General features: G+C 46.0%; 2 protein-coding genes and 1 long non-coding RNA gene across 3 annotated transcripts; 1 reads left to right on the forward strand and 2 right to left on the reverse strand.

Moving 5' to 3' along the window:
- Positions 1–784: 784 nt before the first annotated feature.
- Positions 785–4,770, reverse strand: shbg (sex hormone-binding globulin). The gene is given in 10 exon segments (XM_076112382.1): positions 785–1,063; positions 1,360–1,564; positions 1,779–1,915; positions 2,093–2,249; positions 2,569–2,730; positions 2,857–3,046; positions 3,423–3,520; positions 4,398–4,546; positions 4,549–4,584; positions 4,587–4,770. Coding segments are annotated over 10 exon segments (1,452 nt in total). The 3' UTR covers positions 785–929.
- Positions 4,242–6,288, forward strand: LOC142971737 (uncharacterized). Its single transcript, XR_012959406.1, has 2 exons — positions 4,242–4,630; positions 5,038–6,288. It is a non-coding gene; the product is annotated as an uncharacterized LOC142971737 (long non-coding RNA).
- On the reverse strand, positions 6,049–21,041 carry zbtb4 (zinc finger and BTB domain containing 4). The gene is made up of 2 exons (XM_076112361.1): positions 20,971–21,041; positions 6,049–14,876 (listed from the first exon to the last, which is right to left on the reverse strand). Exon 2 carries the CDS (start codon positions 14,858–14,860, stop codon positions 9,395–9,397), a length of 5,466 nt encoding a protein of 1,821 aa, XP_075968476.1. The 5' UTR covers positions 14,861–14,876; positions 20,971–21,041; the 3' UTR covers positions 6,049–9,394.
- Positions 21,042–22,223: the final 1,182 nt, after the last annotated feature.

The following is a 22,223-nucleotide window of genomic DNA, read 5'->3' on the forward strand; positions in this document are numbered from 1 at the left end:
TGTTTTCCCATTTCGTTTTGTTTCATGAATGTGTAGTTTAAATATTATTAATTATAGTAGTAATGATACTAATCAATGCCTTAAACGTGTCTGCAATAAAGAGGTGAAAATGTAAACACATTTCCCGTCAATTTATCATAACTTTAAATATATTGCACTCGTACACATAATATCTAGATATATTTTTAATCCACTGGAATATCTTGAAAGATTTAAATGATTTTGAGTCATTTGATGACTATTTGTTGTCAATATATTTCTTCCTTCTATGCTTAATCAACTTAAACAATGACCTTCACCAGACAAATGTAATATCTTTCAACTTTATGACCATTTAATGAAGGGGGGAAAAAAGGACCTCAGACTGTCTGGCAGTGCAACAATTGTCCTTATTGTCCTTTCTTGGATCTTAAACAATATTTTAGATTATTTTGTGTGAATCTAGCGTTGTTTCATTGTTTAAATGGCATCATACACAGAGTGGGTGAAGTGACTCTAATATTATCTTTAACAATCCACTAGAGGGGGCAAAATCCATGTCTTAAATCTCAGCCTGACTCATACCCCACTCAGTATCTATTAAACGTTAGTGCTCCATCACAGTGTTTAAATCTCCTCAAAAGCACTATTGGGTTTTAATTTGCCCTAAATGCAGCAGTAAAATTAAAATCTGTGGATAGCCATATTAAGGATAATCACATCTTATTTCTCAGATTAATTAGCGTATTCTGTTAAAACGGGAGAGATCTATTAAACAACATATTAATATTTTATTTTGATTCTCCACATTTTAGAGGTTAATTGGTTCAAATACCACATTGAACTACAGATTGACTATTAGCAGACAATTTTTTTTGGTGTTAATTTCGACCCAAAGGCATCCACTGCAAACATCGAGTCCACATATTGAAGATGCATAGTTTCATGGTCTATGCAGGGCAGCTGTGAGATGAGATTGACATGTGTTTGACAGCTAAATCCAGGTCCAAATCCCTCCCTTGAACCTGGATCTTCTCCAGACAGCCTGTCAAGAACTGGGAGCCAACATCGTCCTCTTCCTCACCTGAAAAATGAAAAAGAGAAAGAAGACAACCCATGTGATCTTGTAATGCACTTCACCATGCTCCTTGTCTGGCCTAGTCAATGGATTTCCTTTATGAATGTATATATACTGTATAATTGTAACTGGTTGTTTTCTGGGGTTTAATCTAATTAATTTTGTTATTAATTTCTTTTATTGTGTGTTTTATTGTGTATTCCTCTTTCTGAACAGTAATCTAGGACCTTCAATTTTAAGATACACTGACGCTGAATGTACAGACACACGATTAAACGCTCATCATCGCTGTTTAATCTCACCTAGGAGACCTCCAACAGCAAGACGACCCTCTTTCCATGCGGTCAAATACCCGGGATGGCTCACTGTACTGGTGGGTAACGTAGTAGTCTTTGATTCATCCTCATCTTGAAGCACTTGCAGTGAATCTGTCTGAAAGATTATCACCAGTCTCTTGAAAGTGTCTTTCATGCAGATGTTTTCTTCGCCGAAAGTAAGTGTGACTTCCTGCAAATTGAAGAGAAGAGAAAGAAGAAATATAATAACTCTGTTTGTGGAGTGATAATGGTCTCCAATCTGCGTGTGTCTGCATGTGTGTATGCATTATGCAAATGTTCATGTCAGCTATGAAGCCAATCTTACAGTGCCATGAGCAGTTTTAAACAAATGCTAGAAATTGTCAGCAAATTGAGTTTGCCTCACGTCTGATTTATGTGCATACCTTTGTGTTATTATTGGCCACTAAAGCGAACTTCAGCTCTTGCCCAGGAGCCTTGATGCTAAAAATGGTCCCATCCATCTTACTGAAATCTCCCCACAATTCAGTCTTGACCCCACGATCTGCTTCAATTGGGAAAACTGCAGAGGACAAATGCAACTCACAAAATGAATATAATCTGAATACAGATTAAAAGTATATTGCCACCCATGATGTTATGTCATGCAAGAATGCATTATCCAGGCCTGTTGGAAAGCTTGTTAGTAAATTAAATAACACTTGTCCAAATCTTTTATAATGGGGCACAATGTTTGCACCTGAGGTGTTGAAAATGGCAAATCCTGTGCCAGGGAAGTAGCTGCCAGGTTGGACGTTTTGATAGCAGGGCCAGAGCTCCTCCGCCTCGACCTCCCAGGGGACGCTGAGGTTTAGCCAGCTGCCTTTCCGCACACAGCCATCCATGTGCGGCTCAAACTACGGCAAAGAACGACAACAATGCATTTAGTGAAATGAACCGCAAGACAAACAGTGAGCAGAAGAGCAGGTCGTTGGGGTCAGAAGTGTTCATTGATTGTTTATGGTTATCTTTCAGTGCACATTGTTTTGAAATGTCATGAAGGGAAATGTTGGAAATCATTATATGAAGCAGACGTATACACTGTGGGGGAAGCAGGTGGATTTTCAAATTGGACAAAATAATAGCACAATAACTTCTGGAATCTATTAAACGAGACAGACGAAAGACAAATGTAAAAGACTGTAAAGTAGCCAAGGGTGGATTAACAGGTTATACCGGAACAATCAGCTTTTCTTTGTCGACCAGGATCCCACCAAGGGCCAGTCGAAGTTCACCTGAAAGGACCTCGTTTGTCTCTTTGGACTGCATGCCAACCTCCATCCTATTGGAGCCATCCACCTCCAGAATCACAAATGGGTCTTGGTTGCTCACCTCCACCTTGGTGGCACCAGGAGCACAAGAAGAATTCAGACAAAACTGTATTGCTTTGCGGCACATGGTCACAATATACACATGCAAAATAACTAGTTTCCGGGCTCTGTGTTTTAAGACATCTACACTTACTATGTGCCATTTTCCGTCATTGAGCTTGGGGCCGCCCGCCACGCTGACGAGGCTGTTTCCTCTGCTGATCTGCATCAGGGGGATGCCGTCTTTCAGGGACAAAACAAACCAGTCCTCCCCGTTTTTGGTGTCCCCGTAGAAGACGGCACCTTCTGGGTCAAACGTCCGTAAATGAAAGGATGACTTGATACTGCAGAAACAGAACCCAAACGTCATATTCAAGGGAATGCTGGTCCACACAGAAGCTAAAGAAGATGATTCTCCCCATCTTTTATTACTTTTGTCTAAGGCTGCATTTTAAATCTCAATAGTGACCAAGAATATACACTGACAGAGCGGTAACAAGCAGGGATAGTTCTAGGAGCCTGCAGCTGGAGAAATGCAATACGAGGATGGGTTATATAATATTAATGTCATCAGAAATAAGGGGGCCAGGATCTTCCAGAATTCCTAACTATACCCTCTACTTGCTGCCACATAGTCTCCCCTGGCCTTTCATTCATCACATATTTTCAGTTGTCGATGTGAGGTTTCCGTGGTGCAGTGGTTTGCTCCTGCTGACGTACCTCCTGATCTCACTGAGGTTTACTGCTGTGTGGATCAGTGGCCTCCAGATGTCTCTGTCCTGGCCGAGGTAGACGGTAGCCCCGCCTGATACTTCTTTCTGGAAGACACAATGTCAACATGAAATCATTACTTCAGCGCTTTCTTTCTTGCACAGCTCATATTCATCAAAACCTGCTTTTGTAATTTCTTGTCAGATATCTTGATTGGTTAGTGGTTGAAACTATATCAAACCAAGTCATGGTTTTAATTCAGTTATTGATTCAACTAAAAAACTTAATTATCTTTTAACAAGGGAGGTGAACGTGGTAAGGAAGTGCAAAATCAATGTCAAGTCACTGACAAGAGAGCCATGTGGCATCTTACTGCAGTATATCAATACACAATGGCTATTATGAAACTTAATGTGCAAAAAGTCCTTCAATGGGGTCAAAACAGCTGCTGGGTTTTGTGGTTATGTCGCTGATTTGTCCTCCCACAAACTGAGCAAAGTCCTAAGTCTAAATAAATGATTAGGTCATCTGGGATAGCCCTCTTCAACTGGCATCTGATTTGCATACAGTAAGAGTTAATTCGTGTTTCTTTAATATCGGCTTTTATATGACACTTTGTTTGTCCTCCATCTTTCATAAAAAACATAATTAATACAGATGATCCTTTAAAAACGTATTACAATATTATTTTAATTGCTTGAGAGGTCAGGTATTTCCAAATACCTATGACTGTGTGACCTTTTCCTAATTTTACATTAAGCAAAAACAATACCTTTTTTTTTTGTTTGAGATTTATCAAAGCTACAAAATGCACATAGATCATTTACATCATATTTAGGATTTCTGCTCTTTTTCAAATGCGTTTCTTTACTATTTGATAATGCCAATGGTTACACATGATCTTTAGACTGCCAGATAGATATTGATAAGAGCATCTTACCAGTTTACTACTACTTCCAAGAATTGTAATGCATGTGAACATACCTTACCCCGTCTGCCCTCAGCTCCCCACCCGAGAAGAGTGAGGCTCAACGAGAGCAGCAGTCCACCTGCCATTGCTTTACGAAACACAACCATCCTTCAGTGCATTCATTCACCCAGGCCTCCCAGTGCACAGTGTCCTCGCCCTTTTGCTGGTCTGCGAACTCCACGCTACCCTGAGGTGTCAGAGGTATGACGAGCAGCAGAGAGACACTTCAACAGTGTGTGGCGCAGAGGTAGGTGTGTGTGTGTGTGTGTGTGTGTGTGTGTGTGTGTGTGTGTGTGTGTGTGTGTTGGCACACTGTCCTGGGGTCCAGAGAGCAGATATGCCAGTGCAGGTTATCGATCCCCAGGAGGGGGTGCTTTTTGGCTGCATGGTTGTCACCAGATCTTTGCAAACATGTAGGTTGGCGAAAGACACAGAGTGAGCTGCAGGTAAACAGAGGTTAGAGGAAAAATACCAAAGATTGAAAGTTAGAAGTTGTTATATTATAAATAATTCAAAAACACATTTTTTTTTATTATGTGCATTACGATCACGCTATAAATCTCCTGCCTTTGAGGTGATTCATGTAGAGTGGGCACTGCAGCCCGGGTGAGTGACCTTAGCCAGTTCACTGATGTGTGTTTACCCATTACACAGGAACCTTGATTCACCACGGCTGCTTCATGACTCAGTGTTTGTTGCAGAGTGAAGAGGAGAAAGAGACGAGAGGAGATGTGCCTCAAGTGACAAAACTCTTTTTCCCCCCCCCTCTTCTGCTGGCCGGATTCCGGTGACACGGTCTCCTTCCAGGAAGATTGTGATAACTGGGGAATACTGGGAAAAGTGTAAAACATACACAGAAAGGAACAATCAGTAAACGATCTGGTATTCAGCGGTTTGAAGTTAATCCGAAATATCAAATCGCACCAAAATCTCTCGTGTGTGCACTCAAAGTCTGACAAACATCTACTGATTGTCATGGAGTGTGTGCAGATAAGCCTCATTTCCCCACTAGACTTGATGCGTTAGTAGGAAAAGCAAAGGTGTAAAACATAACATTAACAATGGCTGCAATTAATTTAGCTGGGTAAGTTTTGGGGTCCTTGTGTTGCCCATAATGGCCCATTGTCACATTTAAATAGAACAGAGCCATTGCCAATGATATAAGCTGTGAAAAAGATCCATCTCTTTGCAAGAAACTGCATTTATTATTGGCAAGAGAGCACTGTACCTTTAAATCCCAACCATGCCTGAGGCCATGAATGCACCATTTTTTTCTCCCCCACTCTTGACATTTTATGATGAATATTTTTGATAAATCTATTCAATTTCTGAAATGATTTCATTCATATTTAGTTTTCAATTCATCTCTTACATCGTGTTTTGAGAGTGCAAAGATGGGTGTGAGTCACCAAGCCGACAGTTTCTGTTCAAACCACCGAGTGTCACTAGTGGGAAAGTGCTCATTCAAGGATGGTAAGAAATCGGCCCCCTGACTGCAGAGAGGAAGCTGTAATCAGCCTCTGGTTTACGTGTCGGCAACAAACTTTCAGGACAAAGTGCGTTTTTATGTATTTAGAATTTTTAAAAAAAACATGAATATGTGCTGTGGTTAAAAGAAAACATCAGTGAATTAATTACCAAAGATACCAAAAACTATTCACCAGTGGAAACAGAGATGATATTGAATTAACGCTAAATACAGAGCGATAGAAGTATTCACCAATGGACCATGTGTTTAAAAAAAGTGCAAAGGATGACCACAATATGTTCACTAAATGTTAAATGTATATTTTGCTCGAGAATTCACAGGGAGGATCAAACAGTGTGAAAACACATGGCTCATAGTAGGAACTCTAGATCAACGTGTAAAGATTAATAGAGACATAATTAAAAAACAAAATATGAGTCCAGACTAGAGTTGATTTCATTGGGTCATCAGGTTAATACTTTATTTTGTTTGATTGCAGCAAAGAGAAAGAAAGGGAGACGGAAACAAGGGGAGAGAGAGAGAGAGAGAGAGAGAGGAAGAATGTCGGGGAAAAAGGAGACTACAGAGCTGTGGCTACAAGCCTTTGTATCAAATCTAGAGACAAAGTCATCAGGCAACATTAAAACATCTTTTAAAAATAACATTAACATATTTTGTGGGCTCTATATGGCACAGTATTACCCTAGACATGTACACGATACCAAATCAGTTTAGCCACGTCCCTACGTCTATGAACAGCTTCATAGCAAACAAAGCCATGATATCTATCTCCAAATCAGACTGCCATTTCTCAAGAAAACGTTCATTTGCCGTTCAAATTTCTTATGCCATAACAAGGCACCTTAACAGTTGAAATCTGGCAGGTCCACATCTTAATATAGATAATTATTTAAATATCAAAGCAGAGGCACATTCATTTAAACTAAAACATACAGTAAATAGTTGTATATTACCACCAGATTCCAGTCCAGTCACTACAATACGTTGATTTGCATGCTTTTGGTCTGTATGATAACCATGATGGCAAACTATGGCATAAGAAATGGTCCAAAAACAAAAATATGTCCATCTACGGGAATGGCTTGAGATAGTGTATTGGAGACAGCAAGGCTTTTTTTACACTGAAACTAACCCACAGAAAAGTGTCAAAGAACAAAAAAATAACAGGTGGCCCATATACTGCCATGGGGATATGCTGCTCAGACAGATTCATTTTGGTTTTCATATTCGCGCAGTCGCTCACATTCGTACACAAAACACGTACGTCCACACGCAAAAGGCTTGAAACCACACCCATGGGGGTGCTTGTGCGCCCCTGCAGTTGGTCACAATGCGTTTCTACACACACCTAAACCAAAAGGCGCCCCGTTACCATCACACACACACACACACACACACACACACACACACACACACACACTGAAACATGTGTACTTCATTCAGAGGAGGTGCAGTGTATGCTTGAGGGAAGAGGGAGTATTAAACAGCTCCTAAATAGTGACTGTGAGATGTAAATGTGGAAGCTAGTTTTGTGGAATTGTTCCAAACTGTGGTCTATAATGAATAACAAAAAAAAATAAAAAATAGCGGAGATATGGAAGATGAAGAAAGCCAGAAAATATCAAACAGAAACAAAAGCTGTGCGCACAATGCCAGATTTGCTGAGGATATAAACGGTTAGGAAGCAAGTGTTGCTCATGCTTTGTGGATACAGAACCCAAGATTACGGACATGTTCCTAGGACTACTGTATATATGCATACCAGACGTTATACGGTTCTTTAACAGGTTATTTGTGTCAAAACAGAAACAAAAAAGGAACTGAAACCAACTCTACAATTAATGCAGTTGTACTTCATTAACCTCATGACTAAATTTACATTCATATTTTTAAGTTTACTCCCCCCTTTTTCACCGAAGCCATGTCCATCTGGTAAGAGGGCTAAACAACATAAACAACAACATAGTTTAACAAAACAAACACATAGAGATAACATTACACTTAACAAAAAGGTCCCAGGAGTGCTCCTAGGAGTTTCGGTCACCACTTTGGCTGCTAAGCTCAGCCTTTTCCTACCTCTTGGTAAATGACACAGGGCAGGAGGGGGAATTATTTGGGCTATTTCAAATGCCCCCCTCAGTTGGAGAGAAGGACTTTTTTTTTTGTCCCCAAAGTCATTTCTGTGGGTCCTTCTGACTCAAGAGTCCAACAGTTTTGTGCCCATATATTTCTTTTCCTACACAGAAATAACTCGATACCCTGAATCCATTTTTCTATTTCCTTCCTTGCTGTCACTTTATTCTTCCTGGCTTAGGAAATGGAGCCTTTTCCTCTTCCAATCAAAGAGGAAAAAGCTACCGCAAGACGAAGGCTAACAGGTTTTTATTCTTTTCCTTTTCAATGTGAAGGAAATGAGATGAAAAACGGAAGTGCAATGGTCTACCAGCCTTTAAATCATACCCAGTGGCCAGCTACATATCCCAAGCAGCTACGAGTGTCCCCTTTAAGTGACCACTACCTTTCTACTTTGTGCACATAAGGTATAAAACTATGGTGAATGCTATACAGATCCTACAGTGCCATATGGCCACAAAGTCGCCAGGTTAGTTGAGACATCAGAAGCTCAGATGATCTGTCATTGTCATAGACTCGCATCCAGCCATAGCATCGACTTCTTTAATGATTTGGATATGAGGAATCACTTCTAAATGCACTTCTACATATTGACCGACAGTAGCTATTCCAACTAGAGTAGGAATGCTGTGCAAGTCTCACACGGAATGAACTGGCCATCACTTGCAAACACTCACACACACACTCACTCACACACATACATACATATGTACGCAGAAATACCTGCTTAAGCCCACCTCTGCATGCACAAATCACCTACATACATGTGCATGTACATGCTCATATATAACTTCCATGGACAGTTTATTGACAGGATACACCTGCAATCTCATTCGCTCATACAAATATGACGCAAGGGTCGAGTTGCTTAATGCTCCACCTTCAACTGTGTTTCGAGTGCGGACTCTTCCGTTTCATCCCTTCCTCCTTGCCCTCAAAAGCCGTCCCTGAAGAGCGTTTATCCTCGCTATGCGGCGACTATAAAGGGAAGCGGACTGAACTAATTTTTCACACAACACACACCCTGTTAGCAGTTCTTATTCTTATAGATAATATAATGAGTCAGAGAGGAAGATTAATCAAGCTCTAGAACTACGACACACTACAGCGAGACAGGAGAGACAAGGAGAAAAGGGGAGCGAGAGTAAAGCGAGGGGAGTAATGATCAACACTATAATATCGGCCCCTCTCCCGTTTCTTTGCTCCTTCTCCTCCCTTCGACTTACTCCTGATACAATGCCAAGCTCTGATCTCTACTGAAAAAAAAGAGAGGCAGGGGTACTGTGCGAGTGTACTCAGTGACCCAGTGAGCACGCACCCCTCCCGCTCCCATCCTAAACAGGCCAGGCCCTCCCCATTGAAATATATTCCTTATAGTGCTTCTGTGTCCTACGGTTTGCTGCTGCTGCTGTCTCGTTGTTTCTTGCTGCTGCCGCTGCTGCCGCCGTAGAAGCTGGGATTTGCCACTAAGGGGTGAGGAGCTGTGCCCATGTACGGCCCAGCTGTGTAGTTGAAGATAGCAGGGAGGAAAGGTAGAGGCTCCACCTTGTCCCCACCAGGTGTCATCATATTCAGAGCCACGGGAAGAGCCGCCAGGTTATAAGGGTAGGCCAGCAGCTGGGGCCCATATAGCAGCTGGTAAGGGTCCGGATAAAACGGTAGCTTAGCCAGGTCCCCGCCATTGGGGATCATCATTTTCCCCAGTGGGCCAAAGGGAAGAGCTCCAGCAGGATAGGAGGACATGAGCAGGTGTTCCTCCTGCTTCTTGCCAGAGTGGTAGCTGTCCGGCACAATAAGGGGTAGGGGATAGTTCTGGGCATGGTAGCCCACTGGGGTGGCGTTCCGCTGATGCGAATCTCTGGAAGAAACAGTATCGTGGTGCTCTGGCTCAGGTGGTTGGGGGGCCCGGGGGAGAAGCAGAGCGTGAGCAGAGGGGCGGTCACCGGCACCAGCTGCTCCAGTGGGCAGAGGGAGTCTATCGAGTCCTTGTGAACTGGAGTGAACCTGCCGGTTGCCTTGAGCCAGGAGGCCAATAGTTGAGGGGGACCGGCAGGGAGATTTGGGAGTGTGCCTGTGTGAGGAGGATCCATTCATAGTGGTTTGAGTGGGGATATGCTGGGGGGACGGCACAGGGCTCAAGGGCTCCTCTTTAGGGACCAACAGACAAATCTGGTCCTGTGGGGTGTGCGCAACTCTACTCATTTGATGGGCCATCTCTTTTTCTCTCTCTTTCACCATTTCTTTGTCCCGCTCCCTCTCTATCCGTCTCTGGAGCTCCCTCTCTTTCTCTCTGTGCCGCTCTATCTCCCTCTCTCGAGCTAGAATAGAGGACATGGTCAGGTCTTGTGCTTCATCGGGAGACGGACTCCTGGGCAAGGGTTGAACTCTGAGATCCTGGATCCGGGGTGGTTCCTCATAACCCACATGTACAAACAAACCACTCCCGCTCTGCCGCTCTCTGTCCATAATGACCCCATCCCGTTTCATGAATCCCCCCTCGGAGCTGAGAGCTGTTGTCATGGAAACAGGAGGAGCAGCAGTGGTTATTCTGGTCTGTGACGTCATGGGCACATTTGGAGAGGTGTTGGCGGATGCCACGATGTGCACAGGGCTGGGTATTCTGTGTATATGGCTGTCCAGGTTCTTTTTGCTGGGGGTGCGGTAGTCCAGACATTCAGGTCCGTTCATGACGAGCACACTATGGAGAGTAGAGGGTGTGGCAGGCGTGAATTTGTGTTTAGTGGGTGTAAGTGTAACCGGACTTTCTAATGGAGGGTCTGCAATTTGTGGGCTGGGCTCTCTCTCTAGAGCGGGATGTGAGAGCTCCGTCAGTTCAGGTTTGCCACTGGGTTCTGGCACCTGATGTTCAGCCATCAGTTCACCGAGATGGTCGTCACGCTGCTGTGATGCCAAACAGTCAACACTGCTGGGGGGGTCTGGTGTTGAATAGCTGATAACTGAAACAGCGCTGGGAGCCTGGCCTTTTTCAGTCTCTAGGTCTCTGCTAACAGTGTTAACAACCATCTTCGCTGTTTTCGGCTCTGAGTCTTCCTTTTCTCTCTCTGGGGAACTGCTTAACTCGTGGCGTCGGATATGGCGAGTTAGTGCTGAAGATGTCTTGCACACCTTATGACACTGCGGACAGGTGTGTCGTGATAATGCTCTTCTGCTTAAGCGACTTGGACTAGAATTACACCCTACGAAGGCTACTTGCCCCCCTTTTTCTTCATCATACTTTGCAATCTCTGGCACAGATTTAACCCCAACCCTTTCAACCTGTTCATCGAGTGCCACTTTTTGGGGTACAGAAGGTGCCTCAGTAGGCTTGGGATGCTGGGCTCTCTGGTGGTCTTCCAACTTCTCCCTCGAGGGGAAAGTGGCTCGGCAGAAGAGGCATACGAACTCCAGCAGATGGCTCAGCTCGTGTTTGTCTCGCTTCCTGGAGCTTGAGAACCAGCAGCCACATGTACCACACTCTGCCGCATTCCCATTAGTCCAAGGCCGCCTCTTTATTCCAGTAGGGGCCACTGAGGTAGACAGAGGAGACTTTGGAGAGTGCAGAGTGGGAACCTTATCACAGGCCTCCTTAACTTGTTCTTCTGGGTCTTTGTTTTTCTCCTTTAAAGGCGCAGAGGGATAATCTTTCTTTTCCCCCTCTCCCTCGTCTCCGTTAGCTTTTGACAGTTTTTCGGCCTCCCCAATCTTCCCATCCTCTTCCTCATCTTGTGATTTCTCTGTCTCTTTATTCACATGGTTATTGAGCCTCTCTGTCCTCTTCAACCGGATGGAGCGCTTGAATTTCAGTTTCCTCTGCCAGCTCTTGACCCTCTGTAGATGTGCTTGGGCCTTCTTCTTAGGCTTGTAGGAGTAGTAAGGCCGCCATAAATTATCCTCAGTGTCATTGTCACTCTCCTGGTCACGCACCTCCCGACGGAAATAGTACTCCCTCACTTCATCAGGGGACTTGGAGCTCTTTTTCCTGACCTCCTCCTCACAATCTCCTCCTTCTTTATCACCGTCTTCTTCCAGGCTGACTCTGCGGTGGAGGCGGTGTTTATGGTGATGGTGATGGGAGTGGCGTGTTTCCTTTGCTTCCCGCACAGATGATGTTTCACTCCGTTTGGTTTTAGGTGGAGAGAGGCTCTTGTCTCTCCTAAGATCTGTCTCAGAGATGCTGCGCTTCACCATGGCTTCCTCACCAATACGTACAGTAATCTGGCACAGGGGGCCTGCCTCTTTGACCTGTGACCCTACAGATGCTGACAGCTGCTTTAAGTTAGAGATGTCACTCTTGCTGTGGGATTTTCGTGATTTGTGAAATAATCTGCCTGTCTCTTCACCCTGTCTACCTCTTGAGCCCTCCTCTGTGATATTTGAACTGTCTCTTGACCTCTTTCTATGGTTATCTGCACTATCTCTTTGCTTTTTCATTGGCCTGGGAATGCCCTTGTGTAAAGTCTGACTGTTGCTGGTATCGGGGGATGGACTGCTCATTGGGCTTTTTTCACTTCCAGAAGTGACCTGATTGCTATGCACAATGACAGAGGATGACACTGCTGTTCCATGAACTATGACGGAGGGTTTCGTATGGCCATAAGTTATTACAGAAGGCATGCTTGTGTCTGTGCCTCTACTAGTCTTAGGAGTTTTGGTTTTGCTGCTACTAGACATTTTGAAGCTGCCACTGCTTTTCCCCTGCTCTAACTCTGGGGCCTCACTCTCATGTTTTCTAACTTGGGGCATGTCCGCTTGGGGGAGGGGTATTAGTGTGGAGAGGTCCCCATGCTCGGCAGAAATAGGGAAGCCATCAGGGAAGTCATCTGGGTCAGGCTTTACACTCTGAGGGTGGGCCCCACTGATGAGGCTTTGTAGGTCCTCAGGGCCCAGAGTACACCCCAGTCCAGGCAGGGAGAGGGACGGTGTCTCAGTTGATGGGAGTAGCAAGCCATTATGCAAACTGTCACTGTAAGTCTTGTAGGGTCTCTTCTGGGAGCGCATGGGGAGGAGGCGGTAGAGTTTCAGGGCATTCGCTTTCTGCTTATAACCCCCATTAGCTGTCTTTTCACTGGAGATGAGGCTGGGATTAATCCCATGAATGGTCTTCTGGTGTGTTTTGAGATTGTAGTAGGTGGCGAAGGCATCCCAGCAGAAGATACACTGGTAGCGGCGCTCTCCTGTGTGCCACACCTCGTGCTTTGTGCGGTACTCAGCCAGGGCAAAGACCTTGTCACAGAAATGGCATGGATATTTGCGGCGCCATGAGTGCACATTAGAGTGACGCTTCAGGCTGGATAGGGTCATGTAGGAACGTTCACACACAGAGCAAAAGTAAATGATATTGCCATCTACCACCTTCACAAAATGGTGCTCATCACCCGCTAGCAACTCTGCGGCTGCTGCATCATCACCTTGGATACGTGCCAGGAGGCTCCGTGCTTTCTTCCCCGGCCGCGCCTTACTCATGTCTGATTGTCCCACAATCACTCCCCCCTCCACTCTCACCTCACCCTCCTCCAGTGGCTCCTCCTTTGGCTGCACAGTGAGAGGAGGGCCCAGGCTGTTGGAGGGTAGGCCTGGCACCCTGCAGGAGGCCTCGTGGGACTGCAGTCTCTTGCTGTGGATGAAGACTTTGCCACAATAGCAGCAATTGAGGGCGCGGCTGCCACGATGCAGCCGCATGTGGACTGTCAGGGAGGAGGCCGAGCTGAAAAGCCGATGGCACACCCCGCAAATCAGCTCGGGCTTCAGGCTGTTGGTAGGCGGATAGGAGGACGAGTCAGGGGGTGCGGTAAGACCCTCGGATGGAGGAGGTGGTGGTGGTAAGGGGGGAGGGAGGTGGAGGGTGGGTGGGTGAAGACTTGGTCCATGAGGGCTTCCCACTTTCCCAGCTGGTCTTCCTGTCATTTTCTCTCTCCTCTCTGCATCCCCACCTCTCTGATAGGCTGATGTGCCCAGACTGAAGAGGATCTGGGCGGTTTGAGAGGGTGAGGCCGTACCGTTGGCAACCCTGTGCCTCTCATCCCATCCGTCGCCACCATAACAGCCACCTGAAGACCCACTGGAGGATCTTGGGGGCGACCTGTGGAACTGAGTCTCTGGATTGAGTTTGGAGCACTTCAGAGGAGGCGGGGATTTTATATCTTTCCTACTAAGTGCATGAACAGTCATGGGAGATGAGGAGGAGGAAGGGGAAGAGGACGGAGAGCTGTCGTGCCTTGGGGGCTTAAATGGTCTGTGCTTAACGTCCATAGTAGCGTCCAGTTTCCACAGCGACCCCTCGTCTGAGCTCTTGGAGGACGGCCGCCGTCGGTGAGGGGAAGGGGAGGATGACGAAGAGCTACGACAGTGGTTTGGAGAAGTCAGGGAGGCTGGGAGGGGGGCGGCACTAAGTGGGAAGCTTAAGGTGATTTTTGCATTTTTGGGTCCATCAGCCATGTCCTCCAGCCTGTCCTCCATCATGGCCTCTCCGCGGCCTCCGTGCCTTTTACCCTTCATCTCCAACTGCTCAACTTCCCCTCCCTGCTCCTCCTCCTCCTCTTCCTCAGACTGAGAGGCCACTCCAAGACAGTGGACTGGTTTGTTGAGCCCTTTGATCTTTCTTGAGCAGCGGAAATTGACAGGCAGGTGTACTGGTGAGGAGGCCCGAACTGGTTGAAGGGTGTCTACAGCCACTAACGACCGTGGCGGGGAAGACAAAGGTGACAACAGCTGACTCTGTTGGCACGTAGAGTTCTTAGTTGCACTATGTCTGGTATTGCAGAGGGGAGTTAGCCCAGCAGCCAGGTGTTGCTCACTCAGACGTGACTGAATAAAGCCCGCGTGGAGGGGGTCCCACACCTTCTCACCGGACACCATGACCAGCACCCGAAATCTGAAAGAGAAATCAGAAAATATACGTCAGCCTTCTAAACATCCTAAGGTACATGTACAACACAAAATCGACATAAAGCAAAGACTTAACATTTACGTACACCCAAAGCTTTCGCAGTAACAGTCATGGCGCTTGTGGAACACTTTTGAGAAACGGAAAAGAAAACTGAATGCTCCAGCAATGCTGAACTCTATGAGCTCCGCCAGGAATGGTGAGTGAAAGGAGGGAGAGGGTAGGGGGAAGGAATGAATCTGCGGCAGTGCTGGTTTAGATTTCAGCGTGCCACAACCAAGCCTTTAGAAAGGCATTCCAGAGATCCATCTCTCTCGGCTGTGACACAACATTCCCTATGCCTAATTGGAAGGCGTTCAGATTTAATCAAGATTCCCTCAGAGTGTTAGATCCATGGCCCGAAGTGCGCACGTAAAAATAGTCCCATTCTCTTGCTGTTTGAGTAAGAGCCTTGTTACCCATTCCTGGCAGTGGCTAGTATTTGCCGGGCATGACTCTAACCATTTATTTGTGAAGGCAAAGGCGGGAGGGAAGGAAAGAGGGGAAGAGGAGAAGGGAGGGAGATTGCATGCATGTGCACAGAGAAGGGGTGTATTTCAGTCCTCTGCATCCGGTACAATCTCAGCTAAGCTGTAGTGTAGAAGATGAGCGACAGGCTATTCTCATTTCCATTTTAATTCGGCTGCCATGGTGGTGGATGCAGTCCTGCTACAAATTCCCCATACACGAGATAGCTGCAGATTCTTGCGCGATAGGCAATTTATCGTTATTACTTATTTAAAATGGGTCGATTTATTTAGGTCTGCATGCTGGGGAGAAGAACGGCGACAGTATAAGGCCATAATGATGCTACGAGAAGAAAAATCCTCAGTCATGCTTTTCTGCCTGCGTTTTCGAGCAGCAAAGCAGCCAGAAAGGCAGGCCGCTGTAAAATTCCACAGGCAGCCCTGAACAGGCAGAAACTAGGTCAGCACTGTTATTGCAGAGGGAAGAGGAGGGAGAGAGCGAGAGAGAGAGGGTGAGGATGAGGGAGAGTGAAAGGGTGATAGAAAGAGGGAGCGAGAGAGAAAGAAACCGGGAGAGCAAGAGACAGGGAGAAGGAGAGGGGGGTTGGAAACAGGAACAGTCAGACACTGTCAGACAGACAGGAGCCCAGGCAAACACTCACACACGCACACACAAAAGCAACCAGTACATAGACAAACATATAAGCACGCACACACACACACACAAACATGCATGTGTACACAGCACTGCACTTACACTCATCCATGCCCACAAGCAAGACAGACAGGGATAAACAAAAGCAGTTCAACACTTGTAAATGACATTCAAAATCAAAAGGTGAATCTGAGAGCACCATGACACGGAGACCGAGGATCCAGGTGGAATTAAGTTTAGTCAACAAAAGGAAAACACGTGCGTCTATTAATGACGTACTTAGTGCAAGCAGTGGCACATGCTTTTTGTTGTAAGAGGACAACAAACCGGGTCAGGCCTATTCAAGATTTGTGTCGAACAAAAAGGACGCAGCACAATCCTTTCTCGCCAGGCTTGCCATATTTTGTAGCTCTGTATTGAAACAGGCCTCACATTTGCTGAGCGATAGATGTTGTGCAGGAAATCCCTTATGGCAAGCGCCAGTCTGCTACAAGTGGGCGGACACACAGAGAGACGGCGCTAAGGCTAAACATTTCACCGTCTCAGGAAAATGCGTATGACGCCCCCTCGCTCTTTTTCTTTATCTCCCTGTGACGCACACAGCCGCTGCACAAGCACAGTCTGCACGACACGCCATCTGACTGTGACAGGGAGCTTTCAACGCGCTTTAAATGTACTGGATTTACTCCTATTCACTGGATTTTTTTTGCACATGCAGAAAGACGCTTTTACCTCTTTATTATTTGTGCAGATGAGCGGATACGCACACGCATAAATCCTTCCGTACAACTCACAAACAAGCACACAAACAAATGTGACCATGGATGTGGAGAGGACCCTAAAGCGAAATCAAAATAAACAGCAACCCTGTTCCCACACCTCTCTGTAACAGGATGTTCTGCACAAACAAAAACGTTGGTCAGCCTATGAAGTGTATATCTATTTACGCTTGTGGCACTCGCACAGCACGAACGGGTTCTCAGCTGGTGCCGGAAAAATGACTAACTAGTCCGGCGTAAACATAAAACACATGCCGAACGCATTGGCTTTTGTGTAACAACGAAAGGCTCTTCACTGACAGGCAGAGGGAACAGAGGCCCACTGACTCAATTTGTATTCAATATCAAATGACAAATATGAAGAAAACACTTCATTCTCTTAAGTTTAAATCATTCGAAATAGCACAAACTTGCAGATTAGTTTGCAGTTTAACAGTGCTGTTTGGCTCAATAATCCTAACATTGTTTGCTTGAATTTTGGGACCAATTCAAAACAGCAGAACTTCTACTATTAACTGACATACTTTGCCATTAGCATCTGAAAAACATGCATCACTTTATGACCTTGGAAACCATTAGTTAGTAATCCACCGAATTTAAACGGTCAATCAGTCACGAGGAAAATCACCGCTAAGGTGGCTTTGCATAACATAAGGCCGGACGGCAGAGGAGTTTGGCTGGTCGGCCGGCTGAAGGCCTTGAACCAGCCGTTGAGCAATCTGTTTATTCCACACTGAAACCGGTACTTGTGCTGACAGAGAAATAACTGTTAAGATTCGATTCTCATGCTTTTTTTTTTTTTTTGGTGCCATCTTTCATCTCAAAGGAAATTCCAACCACAAGTATTTTGATATTATGCAGCTCAAACTAAAACTTAATTTGGCTCTCAAGTAAACTGTGTTAAGCTATTTGGTCCAAGCCTTCATATAATTGAGGATTAAATGTCTGATCACAGCAAATTATATTTTTAATACTGTTCTAGTGCCACATAATTTACTTTCATATTTCAACATTAATGTAAGCAGCTAACATTTGTACCAAACCCTCATTAAAAAGTCTTTGATAGAGTACAGCTCAAATGATCAAGTTATGTTGCTTTACCTGTACTATCACTATTAAAAGGACAATTTAAAATTAAATCCTGGTCTTTTTTTCATAGTTTGTGCTCACCAAGAGATCCGGGAACACAATAACGTCGCTAAGGCAAAATCTGATGGTTGAAGGAAAATGCCGGTCAGATTACAGTTTGTAAATGAGCCAACAGTTTAGAGATGATCTCTATTTTGAGATGAAACTGACAGTGAGCACCCCTGAAATGTTGGCAATCTCTCATTGCACAGAAACGTGCGTGTTCACAAAGCTACAGTAAGCTAACACTTGTGCCTGCAGGTCAAAGCTGAAGCAGGAAGTCATTTTGTAATATGCCTATTTCTTCTTCGCACATCTTTTTTTGTCACCGCATTCACAGATCCAAACAGTTAGTTTACTGAGTGCAACTTTATTATTTCTAATAGGAATGATGGCCAAAGTTATAAACAAAACAAACTATAAACTAACAACCAAGATATAATAAACCAGAATCCTCCTTTTCCTATATCTTAAAGGTGCATAATACTAGTGGGAGAATTGCTATTGCCTCTAAATGACTCTAAACATGGCGACGCTAGCAGCCAACGGCGCCAAAGGTGCTAACAGAGCTAACTGTGCTAACAGGGCTAACCGGGAACCGGAGGGCGGGTGCTACACTTCCGCGACAATGCCTTCATTCGGGACGGCTGTAACCGCAGCACATGCTGCTCACATGCTGCTCACATGCACTGACTTGAACTAATAACATGTGCGGCATGTGTTAACAAAGCAGAAGCTCGGATAACAACACACACACACACAGAGGGAGAGGGAGAGCCACTTCTTTCTCTACTCGGGTAGACATTACTCAACTATATCAAACAGCTGTCTGTTGCTAATGCTCCGAATGTCGTATAGTGCTCCTTTAGGCAATAATGTGCCATCATTGCGTGTGTGTGTGTGTGTGTGTGTGTGTGTGTGTGTAAGGGGTCAAGGGGAGTGACTGCGAGTCAGAATGTAGGGGGCCTCGGTGTTCCAGCCGGTGAGCCAGCGGCGAGGAGCATGTGGAAAGAGGAAGGTGTCAGTTGGGCTTTTTTCCCCAGTGAGGGGCAGCCAGAGGGGCCCAACTATCAGAGCAGCAGTTGGCCTGTGAAGAGGAGGGTGGGTGGGTAGGGGGGCATCGTTAGCAAGAACAGCTACTGAACTCTCCACAACCCCCCTGTCCAAGAGAGCGTGGTGGAGCCAGCCAGATGGGATAGAGGGAGGGAGGAGGTGAGGGAAGTTGGTATGGGGAGTGGTTGAGCGGAGGTGGTCGTGGTGGGAGGGGGGGGGGGGGGGGAGGTAGGGGTAACTTCAAACACGTCTCGTCTATGTTCACATTTCATGGTTTCCTTGTCTTTCAGATCCCCCTCAGCATGACTGAGTGCTTGTCCCCCCCCCCCCCCCCCCTTGTAAACTGTTGTATGGTAGTGTTTTCGCATGCCGCGCCACGCACCAGCGAACCTGCCCATGTCTAAAACACCATACTCTCCACGCTGCGTTAGCTCTCAGCCCAGCACGTAATTCACAGAATTCTGCTCGCTGCAAAAGAATCACGCGAGGCATTCGGCAAACAGTAAGGCCAAAAAAAAAAAAAAAGTACCCCTGGAGAGCAGTAACACTATACTGGTGACCTTTTGGAGGTAATTTCCCCAAAACCTTTTTTTCAATTTCATACACAGTCCATGTTGAAAGACACTTTAGGGTTCTCCGTCTCAAACAACCAAGAAACATTTGAGTATGAGCAAAGCTGAGCCGGAGCGGCACGTTCAACAGTCACCATAAACTGAAAGTATAACGACGGCAGGCTAGAGGAGATGAAGCGCTGCACCAGTTTCTCGAATGCGTCCACATCCTATATGTTTGTGGCATTTCAAAAAAACTGCAAAATCAAACAAAGCCAACCAACGCGGCCTCGCAATCAGCAAGACTTGAATGTTAGCACTTTTATGCCCGGGACAGAAAAAGGCCCACATGCAGACATGATTTATCTAACGCGTGACCCAAACACACCGTCACCACTATGACAACATCATCCTTGTGACACACTTCCTATTGCCTGACCTATGACCCCTACACCCTGTGACAGAGTGGATCACATATTCCATACATTGAGCACAGGGGCTTGGCTTCGGCCTCCATGGAAACCAGGAATGTGGAGTAGTTGGCAGCAGATGCTGTGTTGTTTTGGGGAAGAAAAAAAAAAAAAAAAAAAAAAAGTACGGCTTCGGGCAGCAACAACAGGATTGGGGACATCAATATGGCCTCTGCTGCTCTTCCAGAGACGACCTCCCGCTAAACAACAGGCTGGTAAAATGGATGACAAAGTGGGCGGCCCGTGACCGGAACAAGAAACAGAACCGGTCGGCGGAACTACAGATGTTTACTGTCGCATACATGCAAGTTTTTCCCCCAAAAACACTTCCTCTGATGTTGGTAGGAACTTGATGAGCAGGATTGGGAGGACTGGCCCACCATGTTTAGACCCCAACAACAAAGCTCATATCTGTTCTGACTGACTGGCTGGTCCCCCCCCTCCCTCCCCGTCTGCGGGTGAATCACAGAGACGCAAGAGGCTTCGATAAATTAAAAGTTTCATCACAATCTCAAAACGAGTCATCGCTCTTGAAAAAGAACTGCGTGGTGCGCCAGCAACAGAGGGGAGAATGAGGGAGACGAGGCCTGCTACTGACGCACACACACACGCACGCGCACACACACACACACACACACACAGACCCAGCACAGGCGCACACAGGCACACACACATAAATACGCGTCTACAAACACACACTGCATAAATACACACACACCCACCCACCAACACTCACGCCCCAACACACACACACAGTAAAATAAAAACCTTTTCCTCCTCTTCAAGCGCGGAGCAAACACCGCCGCAGCAGCAGCAGCAGCAGCAGCAGCAGCAGCAGAGTGAAGCAGAAAAACAAGCAGGAAAACAACAGAAATCAGCCTCTCTTCCTCTTATTCTCTCTGGCTGTCTCTCAGGAAGGCAAGCATACAAGAGAACGTACCTCGGAAAACCTCCTGCTGCATCTCTGCTGCGATGTGTTCTCTCCCCTCACACTCCCTCCCTCGCTCCCTCTCTCTCTCTCTCTCTCTCTCTCTCTCTCTCTCTCTCTCTCTCTCCCCCTTGGTCTGTGTATGCGCACGTCTGTGTGTGTGTGAGAGAGCGAGTGAGAGCAGGGAGAGGCGGTGCGCGCACACACACACACACACACACACACATACAGGCAGCAGTGTGTGAAGACAGAGGGCAGGAGCGATTCTCACACTCGAACTTGCTTGCTCTCTCTCTCACTCCCCCTTTCTTTCTTGCTCTCTCTTTCTCTCACTCCAGTTTTTGCCTCCGACACACGATTCTTAGTGTTTTTGCTCTTTTTTTTTTTCCAGCAAGTGAATCCCCCCCACTCCCCCCACCCCACTGAATCCAATCTTCTTTTTATTTGGAAGTGTTGTTCCCTCTCCCCCTTTCTCTACACACACATTCACACATGCACACACACACTACTTTATATACACAAAGCCCAGCGATAGGGAGAGGGAGGGAGAGGCAGAGGGAGACAGAGTGGGAGAGCAAGCAAGAGGACGCCATTTAAGCAGTTTGTTACGAGCACTGCAAGTCCCCAAAATGGCTGAAAACAAACAGGAACCACGCCAACTCAAAAAACCTGGGCACAAGGACGGCCGGATGGACGGACACGCAGACAGGGAGTGAGAGGAGAGTGTGCGAGAGAGACAAAGAGACAGAGAGAGGACAAACTGGCGGTAGCCTAATGGCGGATGGGAGCACTCCGTGAAACAAGTGAAGTTGAGGGAGAAATGGGTCATTAAAGGGGCACTCCAGCGGTTCAGCGTTGCACTTAGATAAAGTTCAGGGACTTACGAGAGACAGATTGAAAAAAGAACGGTCAACATCGAAGCAACGGAGGCCAAGATAGCCGGACTTAAAGTCTCTAGTATGGGTCAAGCTCCAATAACGCTGGATCCTACATTTCCCAAGATGCAACTTGATTGCACCTTTCACTAGACTGGCAAGTTTCCTTGTGTTTTCACACTCCACTTCCTCAGTTTCTAACCTAGACGGGCCTTCAGATCCAAAATTGCACATCACAGTGTAATGACTTTGGTTGCAGAAAAAGTTATTTGCAAATACTGCTTACACAGATGGTGGTGGCATCGCATACACAAATGGTTGTCGCTGCATGCTAATGCGTGGGCGCGGTGTATGCGGTTTGAAATGTGTGAAAGTTACGTTGCAAATCGC

This window comes from Anarhichas minor, unplaced genomic scaffold (genome assembly GCF_050575085.1).
Source record: "Anarhichas minor isolate MPS153535 unplaced genomic scaffold, ASM5057508v1 ptg000049l, whole genome shotgun sequence".
Lineage (NCBI taxonomy): Eukaryota > Metazoa > Chordata > Actinopteri > Perciformes > Anarhichadidae > Anarhichas > Anarhichas minor.